Here is a 19,917-nt window from a genome sequence, read left to right as displayed (position 1 = left end):
CCTGGGGCACGGCCAGGGCTACCACAGCAGAGGATGTGTGGAGTGTGTGGGCGGGAGGCGGGGAGAAAAGGAGAACAAGAATGAGATTATGGATAAAGAGTGAGTGTGTCTGGGGTTGTGTGTGTATGTGTGTGTAGTGGTGGGGTGTGGCCAGGGCTACCACAGCAGAGAATGTGTGGAGTGTGTGGGCGGGAGGCGGGGAGAAAAGGAGAACAAGAATGAGATTATGGATAAAGAGTGAGTGTGTCTGGGGTTGTGTGTGTATGTGTGTGTAGTGGTGGGGTGTCAGTGTTGGTTCTCTGTTCCTGGTTGAAAGCGAAGAGAGGGAGGTGATCGATGTAACAGGAAGGCTGTGGTAGTCTAAATGAGCTGTCTCTCTAGGAAGTGGGAATATAGGGTGGGAAGAGACCTGCTTGTTAAAATTGGCTCTCTGTGTCCTTAGGTTCTGTGTTCACTCAGATCCATCCCAACTAAAGTAGAAAGTATTCAGAAAAGAAATGTAGAAGGTTCCAACAAGCGAAACTTGAATTTGTTGAGTACTGGCAACTATTTATATAGCATTTATTGGGTATTATAAGTAATATAGAGATGATTTAAAGTATATAGGAGGATTACCAAGTTATATGCACATTACTATATCATTTTATATAAGAGACTTGAGCATCCTCCGACTCAGTGTTTATAGGGTTTCACACCAGTGTGTACTCTATGATATCTAATGAGATGTAAGCTTTCTTTTTTTTTTTTTTAAATCTTTTAAAGATTTTATTTATTTATTACTTTGGGCTGTGCCGAGTCTTTGCTGCCGCATGGGCTTTTCTCTAGTTGTGCTGAGCAACTACTCTTTAGTTGCAGTTCATGGACTTCTGTTGTTGCAGACCATGGGCCCTAGGGAGCTTCAGTATGTGTGGCTCTCGGGCTCTAGAGCAAAGGCTCAGTAGTTGTGGCTCAAGGGCTTAGTTGCTCTGTGGCATGTAGGATCTTCCCAGATCAGGGATCAAACCTGTGTCTCCTGCATTGGCAGGCAGATTCTTTACCACTGAGTTTCCAGGAAGGTCCCGAGATACGTTTGAAATGAAGGCTTTTCCACAGTCACAGCATCTGGGGGTGATTAACCAATCCCCTACCAATACTGTTGTTGCTGTTGTTGTCCAGTCACTAAGTTGGGTCTGACTCTTTGCAGCTTCATGGACTGCAGCACTCCAGGCCTCCCTGTCCTTCACCATCTCCCAGAGTTTGCTGAGAGATGACTATTTTGTTTCCGCTGATTTTCTTACTGTTCAGCTCCTAAGGAGAATGTACAGTGGTTGGGATCAGAAGGACTTGGATCCACAGAAAATATGTTAATAGCAGGAAATTGGCCGAGTCATTGGGATGTGTGATAAGTAAGAGGACTGAGTTAAGGACTGAGTTCTGGATTGGAGGGTACAGGAAGGGTTGGCTGACAGGCATAAGGGCCAAAGGGTGAAGGCCTGAATATCTGCAGTGTGAAAGGTCAGACAGTCCTGGTGAGGTGGGACTTCTGTGGCCTAGGGCTCTTAGTTGCTAGTGAGGACGGATGCTAGCAAGATTTGTTAGGTAAGAACTGGATCCAGTTCATGGGGCTGGCCTGCTGTCCGGCTGTACCCTACAGTATGTTATCAATTCCAATTGTTTTAAATAGATTTTCTAAAAATTCCATTTGTTAAAAAATATAAAATGTCAGAGAATATTTAAAGACTGAAGAAAAAGTATCCACAATCTAAGTATCCTAACATGGTCACTTAAATTTATGCACATTTCTACCAATCTGTTCACACACAAACCAGAATATACTCTAGTTGAGATCAGAGAATGTTCACCATTTTGTTATCTTAAAAGAGAGTTTGCCTTTTGATATAATCTTTATTGTAATGATTTCTAATAGCTATATAATATTTTACTGAATGGATATATCATAATTTAACATACCTTTATATTATTCAATAACATCAAGTATATTTTATTCAATTTTTCTTTTGGCCATCAAAAATAATGCTTTAAGAGACAAAAAAAAGTAGATTAATGGTTGCTAGGGTCTGGAGAGAGGGAGGATTTATTTTGGGGAGTTAATTAAAATGTCTTCAAATTAGGTAGTAGTGACGCTTGTACAACTCTGTGAATATATATATTAAAAAAACCCCACTAAATTATACGCTTTAAAAAGGTGATTTATATGTCTATAAAGCTGTTTAAAAAATAATGCTATCTTCTTAGGTATAGTTGTTATTTCTTTTTGGATTATTTCCTCCAGTTGAATTCTAAGGAACAACATTATTGAGACGAGCCAGGTGAAAGTTTTTATTGCCCTGAACGCATGAAGCCAAACTCCTTTCCAGAGGTTTTACTTTCCTTTTTTCTTTATCAACTTAGTTTATCAGCTGAGTTTATCACTTAATTCAGTTGTCTTTCCACTTTCTACTTGCCTACTTTCCGCAAACCACCTTGCTGGAGGTTGGAGCACCCTTCTTGGTTAGCCCACTTTGTGGCCTTGTTTTGGAGGGTGTGGGTGCAGGAAGTGGGCGATCAGGGGAAAAGGGAGAAGGGGAGAAAATGCACAGACTCCTGGGAAGGGTCATGGGTGTCTGCCACTGTGTGCTTCTGCGTCCCCAGGTTTCTGTGGTCTTGTGTTTCTGAACCTGGGTCTGCTTGGTGCTTATGGCCAACCCGTGTGGAGTGCTTTGTACCTACTGCTCTCTGTACTTTTGCACATATGCTGTCTTTTGTACATACAAAATTAGGTAATTTAAAATATAATGGAATAAGGGGGAGTTACTATCATTATGTCATTTTGCAGGTGAGGTGGGAGCAAGATTTGAACCCGTCATCCCAGTCCAGAACCCTGGCTCTTAACTGCTATGTCATCCAACTCTAAACACTTTTTTTTCTGGCTGCTTGATAATGATAATTTAACAAAACTCCTATGACTTTCTAAGGTCATTACCCTGGTCCTCCCTGGAGGAGTAGGTAGAGGCTGTTTTCCCCATTGTTTGATGTCTTGGGAAAAGACTGATTTTTCAGATACCAAAGGCAGCAAAAGAGAATATCAGGAGATAAATAAGGTTATCGAGCTGTAAAGCAAGATTGGGAAGTTAAGATTGTAGGCACTATCAGGATGCTCATCTTTTATGAGCTAATTAAGCCCGATTATAAAAAGTAACACTTTAACTGAAGAGCTGTTAGAAGCCTCATGTGCAGGTGACTTCTTAAAAGGTGTTGATGGTAGAAACCACAAATATTGTGGAAACAAATCGCAATGTCATTTGATCCTTAGTAACAATTGTGGAGTAGATCTGATTATCATTTTCATGTTACAGAGGAGGAAACCAGCTCAGAGAAAGTCCATGATTTCTTTAGTTAGAATCAAACTCAGAATCCTTTTTTAAAAAAATAATTGTATTTATTTACTTACGGCTGAGCTGGGTCTTCGTTGCTGTGAGGACTTTTCTCTAGCTGCGGCGAGCAGGGGCTCGTCTCATTGTGGAGCACAGGCTCTAGGGCACACGGGCTTCAGTAGTGGTGGCAGGTGGGCTCGGTAGTTTCGGCTCCTGGGCTTTAGAGCACAGACTCAACAGTTTTGGCACATGGGCTTAGTTGCTCTGCGGCATGTGGGATTCCCCCCAGATCAGGAATCGAACCCACGAATCCTGAGCCTCCTGCATTGTCAGGTGGATTCTTTACTACTGAGCCACCACGGAAGCCCCGGTTAAATGATATAACAGGAAGTAAATCAGAAACGTTGATATTTGGGGGGGCGGAAATGCTTTCAAAGAAGCCTCAAGTATGTCAGGATAAATATTATGCTCACCAGCTAATTGTCACGTAGTACCAAACTCGCTGGCAATGAACTGAGCGAACAGTGGGATTCAGTGCTGTCGCGTGTTCAGACCGAGCCACAAAAAGTGATACTGGCATTTGAGAAACTGAGTGTGGTGGTTGCCGAGTGACACAAGAAAGCACTGTGTTGATTAGAAGTGTCTACAGGTAGTGGCAACAGTGTCCCATGTGATATGTCTCCACACATGAGAAAACAGGGACAGCTACTGCTGCTAAGTCGCCTCAGTCGTGTCCAGTTCTTTGCAACCCTGTGGGCTGTAGCCCACCAGGCTCCTCTGTCCATGGGATCCTGCAAGGCAAGTATATTGGAGTGGGACACATTGTAGTTGATCATGTGTTTTTTTGAGATAGCCAAACCAGCTTCCAGATCTCAGTTCTGCCATTTACTGTGTGATCTTGGGTAAGTACTTTACCTTTCGGGGCTTCAGTTTCTAATTTGTAAAGGTAAAAATAAGCCCAAGCTTATCACTCCTTTCCTATCCTGCTCCTCCAGCCTGGCTTTGACCCAGGGACCCACCTCAGGGCCACCATCCTGTCGCAGGGCCTGGATTTCTTTCACTGTGGAGCATCTGTTTGTAACTTAGATTGTACATCACCCTCTGCTAATCTCTAAAGTTATCTAAAGTAATATCTAAAGTAATCTCTAAAGTTATTACCCAGGAAATGTAACACTTAAAACATTTATTTGTTATCTTTGGTTGCACTGGATCTTTGTTGCTGCTCACGTGCTTTCTCCAGTTGCAGCAAACAAGGGCTCCTCTTTGTTGTGGTATATGGGCTTCTCATCACGGTGGCCTCTCTTGTAGGCCTCTGTTGTGTTCTAGGGCACATGGGCTTCAGTAATTTCAGTTCTCGGGCTCAGCAGTTACGATTCCCAGGCTCTAGAGCGCAGGCTCAGTAGTTGGTGGCACAAGGGCTTCGTTGCTCTGAGGCATGTGGGATCTTCCCAAATCTAGGATTGAACTCATGTCCCCTGTATTGGCAGGTGGATTGTTATCCACTGTGCCACCAGAGAAGTCCCGATATATCTTATTTTTTTATTCATTTCAAAGTAGGCTGCAGAGCCATCATCACATTTCCACCTAGCTACTTCAGCATGCATAAAAGTACCTAGAGTCAAATATTACTTTACAGTTAACCATTTTTTTAAAGTAAAATTTGCATGCAATGAATTGCACAGATTTTAAGTGGACCATTCCACAAGTCTGGCTAAAACTTATATTGGTATAACCCACCTCCAATCAAAATAAGAAACATTATTAACACCCAGAAAGTTCCATCATTCCCCTTCCTGGTCAACCCTGCAAGCAAAAAGATACTTCACATTATTAGCCCTTGTGTGTGTGTGTGTGTGTGTGTGTGTGTGTGTGTGTGTGTGAATCGCTCAGTTGTGTCCAACTCTTTGCCACCCGGTGGACCAAAGCCCACCAGGATCCTCTGTCCATGGGATTTTCCAGGCAAGAACACTGGAGTGGGTGCCATTCGCTCCCCTAGGGGAATCTTCCTGACCCAGGTTTAGAACCTGGGTCTCCTGCACTGCAGGCAGATTCTTTACCATCTGAGTTACTAGGGAAGCCCCTATTAGTTCTTAGAGAAATGCAAGTTAGAATCACAATGACTTACCACTACACACCAATCAGAAAAAGTAAAATAAGAAATTGTAGTAACACCAAATGCCGGTGAAGATGTGGAGAAACTGTACTGCTCATGAATTGCTGGTGTGAAGGTAAAATGGTAAGGCCACTCTGGAAAAATATAGCAGTTTCTTTCCAGAACTAAACATTCACGTATCACATCACTCAGCGATTGTACTCCTGGGCATTTACCCTGGAGAAATGAAAACGTGCACATAAAAACCTGTATGTACATATTCATAGCAACTTTACTTGTAGTAACCCCTGTGATATTGTGATTGATAATATATATATAGGGCTTCCCAGGTGTCTCAGTGGTAAAGAATCTGCCTACCAGTGCAGGAGACACAGGAAATGTGGGTTTGATCCCTGGGTTGTGAAGATTCCCTGGAGGAGGAAATGGTGACCCACTCCATTATTCTTGCCTGGAAAATTCCATGGACAGAGGAGCTTGGGAGGCTACAGTCTCTGGGGTCTCAAAATGTCAGATAGGACTGAGCCCAGTACATATATATATATATATATGGACATTCAAATGACCAAAATATGTTTCTCATATATATGTGGCTTTCGTCCATAGTCCCTGGGTCACAGCTTCCAAAAGCCTTGAAACTGTGTAACCATTGCTAGTGATAAACATGTCTTTTGTGAATGAAGTGACTTTTAGAAGCACCTGAAGGTGGGGGTTTTCAACCTCAGGCTCCTCTCTCCTCCCCAGAAATCAGGGGGTAGAACTGAGAATTACAACTCACTGATCACTCGATTGGTTCTTCTGGCAACCAGACCCACCACCTTTAGGTGCTTATAAAAGTCACTTCATTCACAAAAAGACACCTTTATCATTCTCAATGCTTAGACAAAGTAATGTCTCTGCTTAGACAGCATATTAAAAAACAGAGATATTACTTTGCTGACAAAGGTCCATATAGTCAAAGCTATGATTTTTCCAGTTGTCATATACGGATGTGAGAGTTGGGCCATATAGCAGTCTGAACATCGAAGAATTGATGCTTTCGAATTGCGGTAGTATAGAAGACTCTTGAGAGTCCCTTGGACAGTAAGGAGATCAAACCAGTGAATCCTAAAGGAAATCAACCCTGAATATTCATTGGAAGGACTGATGCTGAAGCTAAAGCTCAAATACTTTGGCCACCTGATGAGAAGATCTGACTCATTGGAAAAGACCTTGATGCTGGGAAAGACTGAGAGCAGGATGAGAAGGGGACACCAGAGGATGAGATGGTTGGATGGCATCACCGACTCAATGGACATGAGTTTGAGGAATCTCCAGGAGCTGGTGAAGGACTGGGAAGCCTGGTGTGCTGCAGTTCATGGGATGACAAAAAGTCGGACATGATTGAGTGCCTGACCAACAGAGATTTGGTTGATCATGACTATGTAATGAAGTCTCCATAAAAACCCCATTTTCTGAGAGCTTCTACATTGGGCTTCCTTGATAGCTCAGTTGGTAAAGAATCTGCCTCCAATGCAAGAGACCCTGGTTTGATTCCTGGGTCAGGAAGATCTACTGGAGAATGGATAGGCTACCCCCTTCCAGTTTTCTTGGGCTTCCCTTATGGCTCAGCTGGTAAAGAATCTGCCTGCAATGTGGGAGACCTAGGTTTGATCCCTGGGTTGGGAAGATCCCCTGGAGAAAGGAAAGGCTACCCCCTCCAGTATTCTGGCCTGGAGAATTCCATGGATTTTATAGTTCATGGGGTTGCAAAGAGTTGGACACAACTGAGGGACTTTCACTTCATTCTACATTGGGAAGCTGGGAGGCTTCCACCTGCCTCTGGGCTGGTTCCCAAGCTCTATGAGGACAAAAGCTTGTTCAGGACTTTGTCCTATGTATCTCTTCATCTGGTTTTTGAATCATATCCTCTAATATACTTTTATAACAAATTGGCAATCTAGTAAGTAAACAGGTTTTATTGAGTTCTGTGAGCTGTTCTAGCAAATTAATCAAACCCAAAGAGGGGGTCATGGGTTATATAACCAGTCTGTCAGAAGAACCAGTGACAACCTGGACTTGCAGCTAGTGTCTGAAGTGGAGGGTGGTCTTACATATGGAATGTGATGCTATTTCTGGGTAGTGTTAGAATTGAGTTGAATTCTTGGACACCTTGCTGGCATCTGAAAATTGCCGGTTGGTGTAGGAAGCTTACACACACACACACACAGTGGAATTTGGTCCATAAACTGATTTTCAGCCCCAAACTACAAACAACCAAAATGTCCTTCAATGGGTTAAACAAACTGGCACATCCATACCAAGGAACATGATGACTTGGCAGTAAAAAGAACAAACTACAAACTACAGATACATAAAATGCCATGGGTGGATCTCAGGGAGTTAGGCTAAGTGAAAACAAGCCATTCTGATTCCATTCATACAGCTGTTGTAAAATAAGAACTATATGAGATTAGTGGTTGCCAGGGGTTAGGGAAGTGGGGAGAAAAAGAGAGAGGTAGCTGTAGCTATGAAAAGCGCATTGAGGGATCCTTAAGTTTGGAAGCATTCAGTATCTAGACTAGACTGTGGCTGTGGTCACATACATCTGCGTGCGTGCTAAGTCGCTTCAGTCGTATATGACTCTGCAACCCCATGGACTGTAGCCCACCAGGCTGCTCTGTCCATAGGATTCTCCAGGCAAGAATACTGGAGAGCGTTGCCATGTTCTTCTCCAGCACATGTACCTACAGGTGATAAAATTATATGGAACTAAACACAGACACAGAAATGAGTGCATGCAAAACTGGTGGAATCTGAATGAGGTTGATGGACGCTAACAATGCTAGTGTTCTGGTTGTATTATTGTACCGGATATGCCAGATGTTGCCATTGGGGAAACTGGATGAAGGGTATATGGAATCTCTGTATTATGCCTGACATTTGGCTTAAAAGACATGGGCATTTTTTACAAAAACTTTTTATTTTGTATTGGAGTATAGCTGATTAACAAACAATATTGTGATAGCATCAGCTGAACAGGGAAGGGACTCTGCCATACACGTACCCGTATCCATTCTCCCCCAACTCCCTTCCCAGACATAGGCATTTCTGGAAGCATATACAGAAAAGTGGAAAGTAGGATAGGGATGACTTCACTTTTCACAGTCAATAGTTTTCTGAGTGTTTTTGTTTTACCACATGCATGCCATACTTTGTTGTTTTTAATTACCACTTATATTTTGGTTCTATAAACAAAGTATCCCTTTTAAGAACTTTACCTAAAAACGTTGCAATCTGGAAGCATACCACTATTTAGTAAGCTTGGAATTTGAATTACAACACAAGGAAGTGGTTCAGTATTTAATTCTGAGCACTGACCTAATTGCAAATTTTGTATGTCAGCCGTTGCTCAGAAGATGTGGAAAGGAAGTAACTAGGTATGAAGCCGCTTCAATTAGAAGTGTTCCTTTATTGGGAAAAAATAGGTGCGTTTGGAGGCTTTTCCTTCTCTCCCTGTGATAGTTATTTCACTTGTTAACTGTGCTAACAGATTGCCGTGAGCTGACTCATTGGAAAAGACCCTGATGCTGGGAGGGATTGGGGGCAGGAGAAGGGGACAATAGAGGATGAGATGGCTGGACGCCATCATTGACTCAATGCACATGAGTTTGGGTGAACTCCGGGAGTTGGTGATGGACAGGGAGGCCTGGCGTGCTGCAATTCATGGGGTTGCAGAGTCGGACACGACTGAGCGACTGAACTGAACTGAACAGATCGCCAACTCAATGGACATGAGTTTGAGGAAACTCTGAGTGACAGTGAAGGGCAGGGAAGCCTGGTGTGCTGTAGTCCACTGGGTGGCAAAGAGTCAGACACAATTTAGCGACTGAACAACAACAGATGCCAGAGAGCTGATAAAACATAATTTCTGGGTGTGCCTGTGAGAGTGTTTCCAGAAGAGATTAGTTCGATCAATGCTGGCTCACATGATTATGGGAGCTGAGAAATCCCATAGTCTGCCATCTGCAAACTGGAGGCCCAGGAAAGGTGGTGGGGTCAGTTCCAGTCTAAGTTCAAAGGCCTGAGAGTCCAAGTTCAATATCCTATTGATCCTATTTTTATTCTCTGACAACCTTCACTAATACAATCAATTTTTATTCTATTTGCTATAAATTCAGACATTGTAATCTAGATCACATGTGAAAGGATTAGTCTAGAAATTGTCTCATTCCTTCAGAGAAGATTAAATTCAGCTATTGGATTAGAAAAATAGGATTCTAGACCCTTTGAAGGAGGAGTGGCCAGGGCTGCAAAATCTGCCTCTAAAGTAAGAGATTATCCTACATAACACTGAGATAAGATTTAGGATTAAGTTAAGCAGTTGATGCTTCCCAGGTGGCTCAGTGGGAAAGAATCTGCCTGCAATACAGAAGCTACAAGAGATGTGGGTTTGATCCCTGGGTCAGGAAGATCCCTTGGAGGAGGATATGGCAATCCACTCCAGTATTTTTACCAGAGTAGTCAATGGACATAATCTCATGGACAGAGGAGCCTGATGGGCTACAGTCCATGGGGTCGCAGTCGGACTCGACTGAGCATTCAGCATTAAACAACTGATACAAATTTAGAAAACAATGAGAAGGGTACACAATTGTATACAAATGTGAATCTATAAATTCTTGAAGTTTTTTTTTTTTACTGGAATAAACAATCTTTTAAAAAACTACAAATAAGGGGGCTTCCCTGATGGTTTCAGTTCAGTTCAGTCGCTCAGTCCTGTCTGACTCTTGGCAACCCCATGGACTGCAGCATGCCAGGCCTCCCTGTCCATCACCAATTCCCAGAGCTTACTCAAACTCATGTCCATTGAGTTGGTGATGCCGTCCAACCATCTCATCCTCTGTCATCCCCTTCTCTGCCTTCAATCTTCCCCAGCATCAGGGTCTTTTCAAATGAGTTAGTCCTTCGCATCAGGTGGCGAAAGTATTGGAGTTTCAGCTTCAGCATCAGTCCTTCCAATGAATACTCAGGACTGAGCTCCTTTAGGATGGACTGGTTGGATCTCCTTGCGGTCCAAGGGACTCCCAAGAGTCTTCTCCAACACCACAGTTCAAAAGCATCAATTCTTCAGCACTGAGCTTTCTTTATAGTCCAACTCTCACATCCATACAGGACTACTGGAAAAACCATAGCCTTGACTAGACGGACCTTTGTTGGCAAAGTGATGTCTCTGCTTTTTAATATGCTGTCTAGGTTGGTCATAACTTTCCTTCCAAGGAGTAAGGGTCTTAATTTCATGGCTGCTGTCACCATCCCTGGTGGTTTAGTGGTTAGGAGTCTACCTGCCGATGCAGGGGACACGAGTTCAATCCCTGGCCGGGGAAGATCACAAATGCTGTGGAGCAACTGAGCCTGTGTGCCACAGCTGCTAGCCAGAGCTCTAGAGCCTGTGAGCCCCAGCTGCTGAATCCCACGCATCTAGAGCCCATACTCTGCAATAAGAGAAGCCATGGCAATGAGAATCCTGCACATCCCTACAAAGAGTGGCCTCCTATTGCATCAACGAAGGCCCAGCTCAGGCAAAAATAAATAAATAAATCTTCTAAAAATGTATACAAATAAAATGGAAACATTTTTATATATTTTATTGCAGATTAATAGTTCAGACTTATTCCAGATTAATGTCCTCTGTAATATATCTTTATGCAAGACATAATTGACATACTATGCAGTTTCATCATTTTCTCCAATCAATATTATAAACTAAGAATTTCCAAAGTTCTGGTAAGTTGCTAAAATTCTTCACAAATATAATTTTTGATGGCTATGAAACATTACATCCTGGATGTACCATAATTTATTCAAAAATCCTCCTGGTGGACATTTATTTGATACAACAAGCAATGGTGAGACAAGCATCTTTATTCACAAAGCTTTGTCTCTACTCACCCTCAACATGTATGAGAACTTGAATATAGTTGATTATATTTAACTTCAATATATGGAAAGTTCCATTTAAAAAAAATTTTAAGTTTTACTCTTTGGCCACGCCATTTGGCATGTTGCGTTTTAGTTCCCCAACCAGGGACTGAACCTACGCCTCCTGCATTGGAAGTTCAGAGTCTTAACCACTGGACTTCCAGGGAAGCCCCTCTTTTTTGTTTTAATTTGCCCTTATGGCTCTCATATTTTTATTTTGCATTAGTTGCACATTGTCACAGGTCTCCTTTGGAGAACCAGAGTGCTTATTTGGGGATATACTTGTGACATTACACTACAGGTATGCATGGTCAGGATGAGATGAAGTCCTGGAGTGTGCTGGAATAATGGAAAAAAGGGAGAGAGGAGGAAGACTGAAAGTGATGGGAGAAAAGAGGGGAACATGGGATAGGAGATGAGGAAGCCAGAAATACGAGATGAGAAGACAGCAAAGGGAAGAGGCATCTAAACTCCGAAAGCCCTCTGAGCCATCGAAGTCACCACACAGGCATCCAAGTGTGGTTTCAGCATCTGAAGAGTCTTCTCAAAGAAGTCCAGACCCTACTGAAACACAAGGCATTCTGATGATCTCACAGTGTGCATAGAAAGAGTAGGGGCTCTCAGTGATTAACTGGGGGGAGTGGGAAAACTATAGGTTTGTTGGGGAGGGAACAGGAGTCATAGTGGGCCAGGGAGAGAGGCCTGGCCTTTCCTTGGGATCTGCTTTGTGGGCGAGGGGAAGGCACCCCGAGGGGATGAGCAACTTCTTCAGGCCCTGGCAGCTCTGGCTAGTCTCCCGGCACGGCCTCTCCCAGCCCCTGCTGGTCAGAGTAGCCGGACCCCATTTAAACATCTGGATGCAAGCTCAGCCATGCTGGGGTTCTCTCCAGCCTCCACTTCCCCTGGGCTTCTGGCCCCAGCCTGTGTCTCAGGCACCATGGCTGGTCAGAAGACAGTGCCCAACCGGTTAGTTGCAGAATCCATCTGGCTTAGCTTTCTGTCTCTGACAGACTTAAGAAGCTTCTGTAGAAGAGAAAGAGGGACTATTTCCTGCTCCCTTCACATAAGCTGCCCCAAAGTGAGGCAGAGGGCTGCGGGCACACAAAGAACTGTTCTTCTCAAACACCTAGCGTGGCCAGGATGTGACTGTAGGAACAAGAACAGATAAACACCAGAGAGGACACAGACCGAGAAATATGGCACCTAATGGCATTAGGTTTATTCTGTGGAAAGCAGAGTTGGAGATTCTCAGAGGCACTTGGTGACACTAACGGCAGATGGTGTATTATCCTGCCCGCCGCCCCCCGCCCCCAGCACACCCCAGAGCCGGACAAGAACCTCTATCAGATAGGAAACCAGAATCCCAGGGCCCCACAGTGGAGGAGAGCTAAGCAGATGGTCTGCTTTTTAATACCAATCGTCTTGCTTCCTCTGGGCTTTGGGCTTAAAGTTTGGCGTTTACAGCTGGAGGCACAGGGCCCATCCACTTTTCTCCTGAATAGAAAAGATCATGAGTCAGAGGGTCCACAAGCCCTCAGGGATTCTCTCCAGGAAGAGCTCCTGGGTGCTGGGTCTGGAAGGCTTCCTTCTCTCCTGCAGAAGAAGGTGGCCCCTCCCCACTCCACCTCAAGCACACCTACCTCTGTATGAGGTTCCATTATCGGAAGTGCCTAGAACATTTTTTTTTTTATTCTTGAATCCATCCTTCTGGGCAACTGATATAATGCAGGGGTGGGCTCAAGGGCAGGTCAGTACGAACGTGTAACTTACCCAGCAGGTGTGCCAGCAACTCCAGCCGGTCGGAGCCAAAGAGCATGTGGGTTTCATCTTGCAGGTGGGCCACAGTGACGGGCAGCCCAAAAGCCTGGAGAAGTAACAGGGCAGGAGGGCGATGGAGCAGGTGGTGGTTTCAGGGCTGCGGTTGAAGGCTGCAAGTTAGTACTGGTCTGAGAGGTATTCGATGAGAGGTTGCAGGGTTCTAAGGAGAGTTTTCTGTCTCCTCTCTCACTATCTAGCACTCTCCCTCCTTTCTTTGGGCCCAGGGAAAGGAAGGAAGAGGGTGAGGGTGATCTTGGAGATTTCGGAGGACTCACAGTTGGGGAGTAACTTTTGCTCAGGAGCTTGGGGACCTGGTCAAGATTCTCTGTCTCAGCACAGGGGTGGGGACAGAATTGCTCACCCCATATTTGCAGGCTGCCTCAGTGGTCTCCTTGAGCTGGTTCTTCACTTGTGGTGTTGAGACCCTTTCTAGAAGTTCCTGGGCTTGTTCCATGGACATGCCAGCCTTCTCTGCAGCCTGAAGGGATGTGGAGGGGAAAACAAGTGTGTCTGCGTTAGTGCAGGTGGGAATCTCAGGAGAAAACTGTGGTCATTTTATTTTCTGCCCCCACATCATCCACAGCACTTATACCTACCCACGAGTGGAGGTCTATCTTTGCCAAGAGGGGCTATGTTTTTTGCCTTCAAAATCATGAGATTGGTAGAAAGAGCAGGTGGCAAAGAGGCATAAATGTAGAAATTTAACGCCAGAGGAATTGATGCTTTTGAACTGTGGTGTTGGAGAAGACTCTTGAGAGTCCCTTGGAGTGCAAGGAGATCCAACCAGTCCATTCTAAAGATCAGCCCTGGGTGTTCTTTGGAAGGAATGATGCTAAAGCTGAAACTCCAGTACGTTGGCCACCTCATGCGAAGAGTTGACTCAGTGGAAAAGACTCTGATGCTGGGAGGGATTGGGGGCAGGAGGAGAAGGGGACACCAGAGGATGAGATGGCTGAATGGCATCACCAACTCGATGGACATGAGTTTGCGTGAACTCCGGGAGATGGTGATGGACAGGGAGGCCTGGCGTGCTGCGATTCATGGGGTCGCAAAGAGTTGGACACAACTGAGTGACTGAACTGAACTGAACTGAGCGCCAGAGGGCATCTTGAGTGGCCAGCTTCCAAACCACTTCATTAACAGGTCAGGAAAGACTCCCTGGTGGTCCAGTGGTTGAAGACTCTGTGCTCCCAGTGCAGGGGGCCTGGGTTCAATCTCTGGTCAGGGAACCAGAACCCATATGCTGCAACTAAGAGTTCACGTGTCACAACTAAGACCTGGTGCAGCCAAATAAATAAACATTTAAAAAAGCCAAAACAAAACAGGCAAGGAGCCTCCAGTCCAGAAACGGTACATATTTTGGTCAGTGTTGAAGAGCTTGTTAGTAGCAGAGCCAATGCTAGAATCCAAGTCCCTTGACATTAAGCTGGGGGTTCATGCCTTCCTACTTCTCAGAATTCCTGAACCCAAGGGCTGGGCTCTAATTCGCATAGAATTTCCTGAGGACTCTGGACAGGGCACATGGCTGCAGCCACCAGTGTCTGGCTTCAAGAGAATGTTAAAGGTTTCACTTTGGGGTTTGCTGGGATCAGTGATTCTCAACTTTGGCTGCACATAATAGAATATCCTGGGGGAGCTTTTTTGAAAATCTCAGTTTGGATGTCATCCTCGAAAACAAATTACATGGAATTTCTGGGTGGTAGTGTCCAGGTGCTGCAAGTGATTTTAATACACATCTGGGGTTGACAAGTGTTGCAACCTGACCCCCTTGACCTGGAGTGGGAAATACGGAGTCAGGCATGACTTCTTGGCTTTGACCCAGTTACATCAGAGAAGTGTATTTTGGCCAAGTGCTTAACAACAGGGAACTGGTTCAGTAAACAAGTACACCCACTGAATGGAATGCTATGTGGAACCTAACAATTATTCTCTCCAACAGTTTTAAATGACATGGGAAATGATGATTAAATATTAAGTGAAAAAGCAAGCCAATGCATAGACTTTGCAGGAATGAAAACTGAGGAGGATATACTGGCCATGCTTTACACATTTAACTTTTTTTGTGACTTGTCATTTTATATACTACATTTGAATATGCCTCAGCTATCTTTTGTAAACTTAAAGTGAAAGCGAAAGTCACTCCGTCGTGTCTGGGTCCGACACTTTGTGACTCCATGGACTAGTCTATGGAATTCTCTAGGCCAGAATACTGGAGTGGGTAGCCTTTCCCTTCTCCAGGAGATCTTCCCAACCCAGGAATTGAACCCAGGTCTCCTGCATTGCAGGCGGTTTCTTTACCAGCTGAGCCACAAGGGAAACCCTTGTGGCTTAAGGGGGGAAAAAACTTAAGGGGAAAAAATGTGGTGTTGAATTTTCTGATTTAATCCTGCAGAAAAACTTTTTTGTATCTAAATATGGCTGGCACACATTTTGACATTTGGAGCTATTTCCACTTTTCTCACTCGGACTTTCTGAATATTTCTGGCTTGAGTCAGTTATCTCTCTTTGTCTTTTCAAAGCCTGTTTTTTATGTCTCTTAGATGTGACAGTGAGGCTTGTGTTGCAGTTTTTAGGGCCAAGACTTGCCACTACTTCAAGTCTCCCCATCTGCAGGTACCCACATGTACCACCTCTCTCCTACTGACTTCTTTCATCAAATACATGTTTCCTTTTTCACCCATGATACATTCTTTCGACAATCTTAGTTCCAGCCGTTTAGTAATTTGGCCTCTCAAACATCCTTTCTCCCCTGGTAACTATGACCTTTTCCACCCAATAATAAACAATGTCCTCTCTGCCCCCAGAGGTCAACTGTCCTCAGATTCCCCAGGAGAGGAGTGGGAACACTCACAGCCAGGATGCTCGGGGGCTCCGTGATGTCTTCATCCTGGGAAGAGGACAGTCAGTACGAGAGGTTGGCATGGTGAGGGGTGAGATGGAGGCCAGTGAACCAGGTCAGTGAACAAGGAGGAGGGCAGGACCTGGGACTCTAGGCCTAGGGGAGGGTCACCAAGTCATCCTGGGTCTCCCTGAAAGTTGGTGCCCAGAGCCCAACCCTCACCCGTGACCAGACACGCATCCACAGTTCTCTGGACACTTTCTCCAGCAGCTCCGGGTGCTCCATCTTCACCGCAGTGAGGAAGCGCATGGCTGTCAAACTTCCTGTGGGGCAGAGGCACTCAGAGGGGGGCCTCCTCTAGCTTGTTTCCCATGAAGACCAGGTTTTTCCTCCTTCTCATCTCCCCCAGCCCCCCACCCGCCAGTGCTCCATCTTCCATTTGCATTTCTGATCACTGATCCATCCTGCTCTCCCTCCCCTTCTGTCTCTACAACCTTCTGCATGATCAGCTCTGATGCTGAGCTTTCCCAAAGTTTCCTTCACTTAACAAAATCAACGGAACCCCTCCTTTCTGGCCCTGCAATCTCCAAATCCACTGCTGAAACCTTATGCTCCATCCATATCCCACTCTCTTCACCTTTCTTAAGGATCACAGAGAAGAAATCCTTGGGGAAGTGGATGGGAACCTGGTGATGCTGGCTCAGGAGCCTAAGGTCACTTCTCAAGTATACGGCTTTGTGGGGAAGCATAGCTGGCGGCTGGTTTCCTGCAAGGGGAAAGTTGGGCTTACTGATGAGAGATCACTTGAGGGTCCCAGACCGCGGATGCACCTACCTGGGTTTCAGGCAGCAGGCGTATTACTAGCTGCTGCCGCCAATAAGGAGACCCAGTGGAAGGGCCGCTCCCCTGGACGTTTGAAATGAGCCTTCCCTCAAATCCCCGACAAAAACGCCACTGCCTTCCTACCGCTCTCTCTTAAGATCCCTCCAATTAACGTCGGCTGCAGCTGCAGGCTGATGTTCCAGATATTCTTATATCGGCACAGGACCTGTAGGGAGGGGCGGAGACGGAGAGTGAAGAGGGCTGAGGGAGAGAAGGGTGTTTCATGGCACTGATCAGCCAGGCTATAGGCTCGGAGAAAGGGTTAGGAGGACACCCTAAATCTGGTTTGAAAGGGCAAAACTCTCTCAATTCCTAGTTATCGATTCCAGGATCTCTGCTCCTGTGGACAGTTTTTATCTGTTCTGCACCCCATCCCCCAAAACTGACATCGGAGGGCTTATATTCTGGATTCTTTGGAGCTGCTCATCTTCCAAGCCAGTATGGGAAACCCCAGCCTTAAGACATAAAGGTTCCACCTGGAGCCAGCGATCATACCCCGTTCATCAACAAAGTGACCTTCAGTCCTGGCTCTCTACCTGCTTGCCCGAAACCGCGTAGGGCACTGCCAGGAAATTCACGAGACCGAGGTCCCCGCGCTCTTTCCTGACCCCTCCCTCTGCTTCTGTCTCCCCAAGCCCCGGGCGAAGCTGCTTCCCCGGTGTCACCTCGAAGGCCAGCCACGAGTAGGGGGACAGGACATCGTAGAACAGCTCGAGCGTTCGGGGAACGGGCCCCATGTTGCAGACGCGCGATCGCGAAGCGAACTCAGCCCCCGGAAGCCCGCGGCGCCAGCGTCCTTCCTGCAGCGCGCAGCGGCCCCGCCCCCGCTCTCGGCCTCCGGGGAGGACCGCCCGCGACCCACCCGGGCGGCGCCTCCTCCCGGGGGAACCCGCCCCCGGGACAGAGTCCGGTGGGCCGTTGGTGTGTGCGTGGGTTCCCTGAGGGCACCCGCGGGGGGCGAGGGTGAGGGGGGGGTCCCCTGGGGAGCTCGCAGGTGTGTTCACCCGCTCTGCTCCGGGGGATGGGGGGCGTGGCTACCCTGCCCTGGGGAGGAGTGTGGGGCAAAGGGGCGAGGTTTGAAATGCTTGCTTCTACTCTTAGCTGTGCAGCTCTGGCAAGCCTGTTGACTTCTCTGAACCAGAGAAGGCTTGTTACTGACCGGAGTTCTTGGCCTCCTTCGAACTTCTGCGTGGGAGCGTGCGATTCTTTGTGACCCCATGGACTGTTAGCCTATCAGGCTTCAATGTCCGCGGGATTTCGCAGGCAGGAATACTGGAGTGGGTTGCCATTTCCTACTCCAGGGGATCTTCCCCGCCCAGGGATGGAGCCGCCTCTTTGGTCTCCTGCAGTGGCAGGCGGTTCTTGACCACTGGTGCTTCTTATGCAATAGAAATGAATCAGAGGCCTGATAAAAAATTCAGGGAAGGCGTTATTGGGTCTCCTGCTGGCGGGGTGGGGGGAGGGGGTGTTCCAGAACAAAACATAGGTTCCCTTGCTCACTTCCCAAGTGTGCTCCCCCCCCCGCGCCCCCCTCCTCTCCCCCCCCCTCCCCCCGCCACAACACACACACACACCAAGCTGGCTCCTTATATGGGGTGAAGTAGGGATGTGAAGAAAGCTGAGCGCCGAAGAATTGATGCTTTTGAACTGTGGTGTTGGAGAAGACTCTTGAGAGTCCCTTGGACTGCAAGGAGATCCAACCAGTCCATTCTGAAGATCAGCCCTGGGATTTCTTTGGAAGGAATGATGCTGAAGCTGAAACTCCAGTACTTTGGCCACCTCATGCGAAGAGTTGACTCATTGGAAAAGACTCTGATGCTGGGAGGGATTGGGGGCAGGAGAAGGGGATGAGAAGGCTGGATGGCATCAGTGACTCGATGGACGTGAGTCTGAGTGAACTCCAGGAGTTGGTGATGGACAGGGAGGCCTGGCATGCTGCGATTCATGGCGTCGCAAAGAGTCGGACACAACTGACCGACTGAACTGAACTGAGGGATGTATCCAGGGATCAGGGCGGAGGGGTAGCATAGGTGGTTTGTCCACCCTTTAGGTGGTGTTGTGTGCAGGGGGCATGCTCAGACTCAGCTCTTGGTTCCAAACTCCAGCTTTTGCTCCAGGCCCTTTAGAAGTGGCAGTTGGGTTTTTTTGGTCTCTTTGTATCTTTTGTCTAGAATTTGACCTGTGCATACATGCAGTTATGTTTAGTCCCATATAGTTTCTTTGTATTTTTTGCTCCAGGAGAGGTGTGTCTAAGTGCAAGCATTGCAGCACTTCAGTAAACGATTCCAGGTCCCAGCCTGTCTCATCCTCGTCTCTGGTAAAAACAAAACACTTAATACAATTACATAAAATTAAAAAAAAATCTGGCAAAATCCAGCCAGTCAAAAAAATGACTGGGAAAAATATTTGGGTTCGTTTTGCAGTCAAAAAGCTAGTTATCCTAGTGTATAAAGAGTTGAAAAAAATCAAAGTAAAAGAAGTTCATGGGAAAGCAGGCAAATCATATGAACAGAGCTTTCACAGAAATGGACAAATAGATGGCTCTCAAACACAAACCTGCATGTCTACATGAAAATTGCAAGTTAAAATTACACTATGCTATGTTTTCATCTATCAAGTTGGCAGTGATCAAAAAGGTTTATGACTCAGGGTGTTGGCAGGGATCTGTGGAAAACCATTGTCTTATGTAAGTGGTGGGAGTGTAAGTCAGTTTAGCAGTACCTTTCTGTTTTAAACATGCACACACCCTTTGACCTAGTAATTCCCTTTGTAAGAATTTATACTATAAACATGTTTACTTACATGCAATGTAATGAGCTGTGAGGTTATTTATTACAGCATTGTTTATAGTAACAAAGATTGGAAAACTACCTAAATGTTCACCCATACGGGGCTAATTCATTAAACCAATATTTATAATATTTTCAACTATAAAAGAATTTGGAAATTCTTTG

At 45.9% G+C, this 19,917-nt stretch overlaps 1 protein-coding gene and 1 long non-coding RNA gene across 7 annotated transcripts in view; one reads left to right on the top strand and one right to left on the bottom strand.

The window, feature by feature from the left end:
* LOC133246580 (uncharacterized) overlaps positions 1-19,258 on the top strand; it is a 28,136-nt gene extending 8,878 nt beyond the window's left edge. Inside the window, exon 5 of the long non-coding RNA XR_009736080.1 lies at positions 16,047-19,258. This is a non-coding gene — a long non-coding RNA (uncharacterized LOC133246580). The remainder of the gene's footprint in view (positions 1-16,046) is intronic.
* Positions 8,397-17,713, bottom strand: GSTK1 (glutathione S-transferase kappa 1). 6 transcript variants are annotated; one of them, XM_061414986.1, is made up of 8 exons: positions 17,500-17,700; positions 17,048-17,129; positions 16,719-16,847; positions 16,304-16,404; positions 16,094-16,129; positions 13,604-13,720; positions 13,195-13,288; positions 8,397-10,937 (listed from the first exon to the last, which is right to left on the bottom strand). In XM_061414986.1, exons 1-8 carry the CDS (start codon positions 17,698-17,700, stop codon positions 10,924-10,926), a joined length of 774 nt encoding a protein of 257 aa, XP_061270970.1. In that variant the 3' UTR covers positions 8,397-10,923. The 6 variants fall into 6 exon arrangements, with proteins under 6 accessions (XP_061270970.1, XP_061270972.1, XP_061270969.1 ...); XM_061414988.1 differs by lacking the exon at positions 8,397-10,937 and adding an exon at positions 12,620-12,918 and having other exon boundaries at positions 17,629-17,713; XM_061414985.1 differs by lacking the exon at positions 8,397-10,937 and adding an exon at positions 12,620-12,918.
* Positions 19,259-19,917: the final 659 nt, after the last annotated feature.

The sequence above is a fragment of the Bos javanicus genome, chromosome 4 (assembly GCF_032452875.1).
Source record: "Bos javanicus breed banteng chromosome 4, ARS-OSU_banteng_1.0, whole genome shotgun sequence".
In the NCBI taxonomy this organism is placed as follows: domain Eukaryota; kingdom Metazoa; phylum Chordata; class Mammalia; order Artiodactyla; family Bovidae; genus Bos; species Bos javanicus.
The sequence above is the reverse complement of the archived record's forward strand: the minus strand, read 5'-3'. Positions and strand labels throughout refer to the sequence as shown.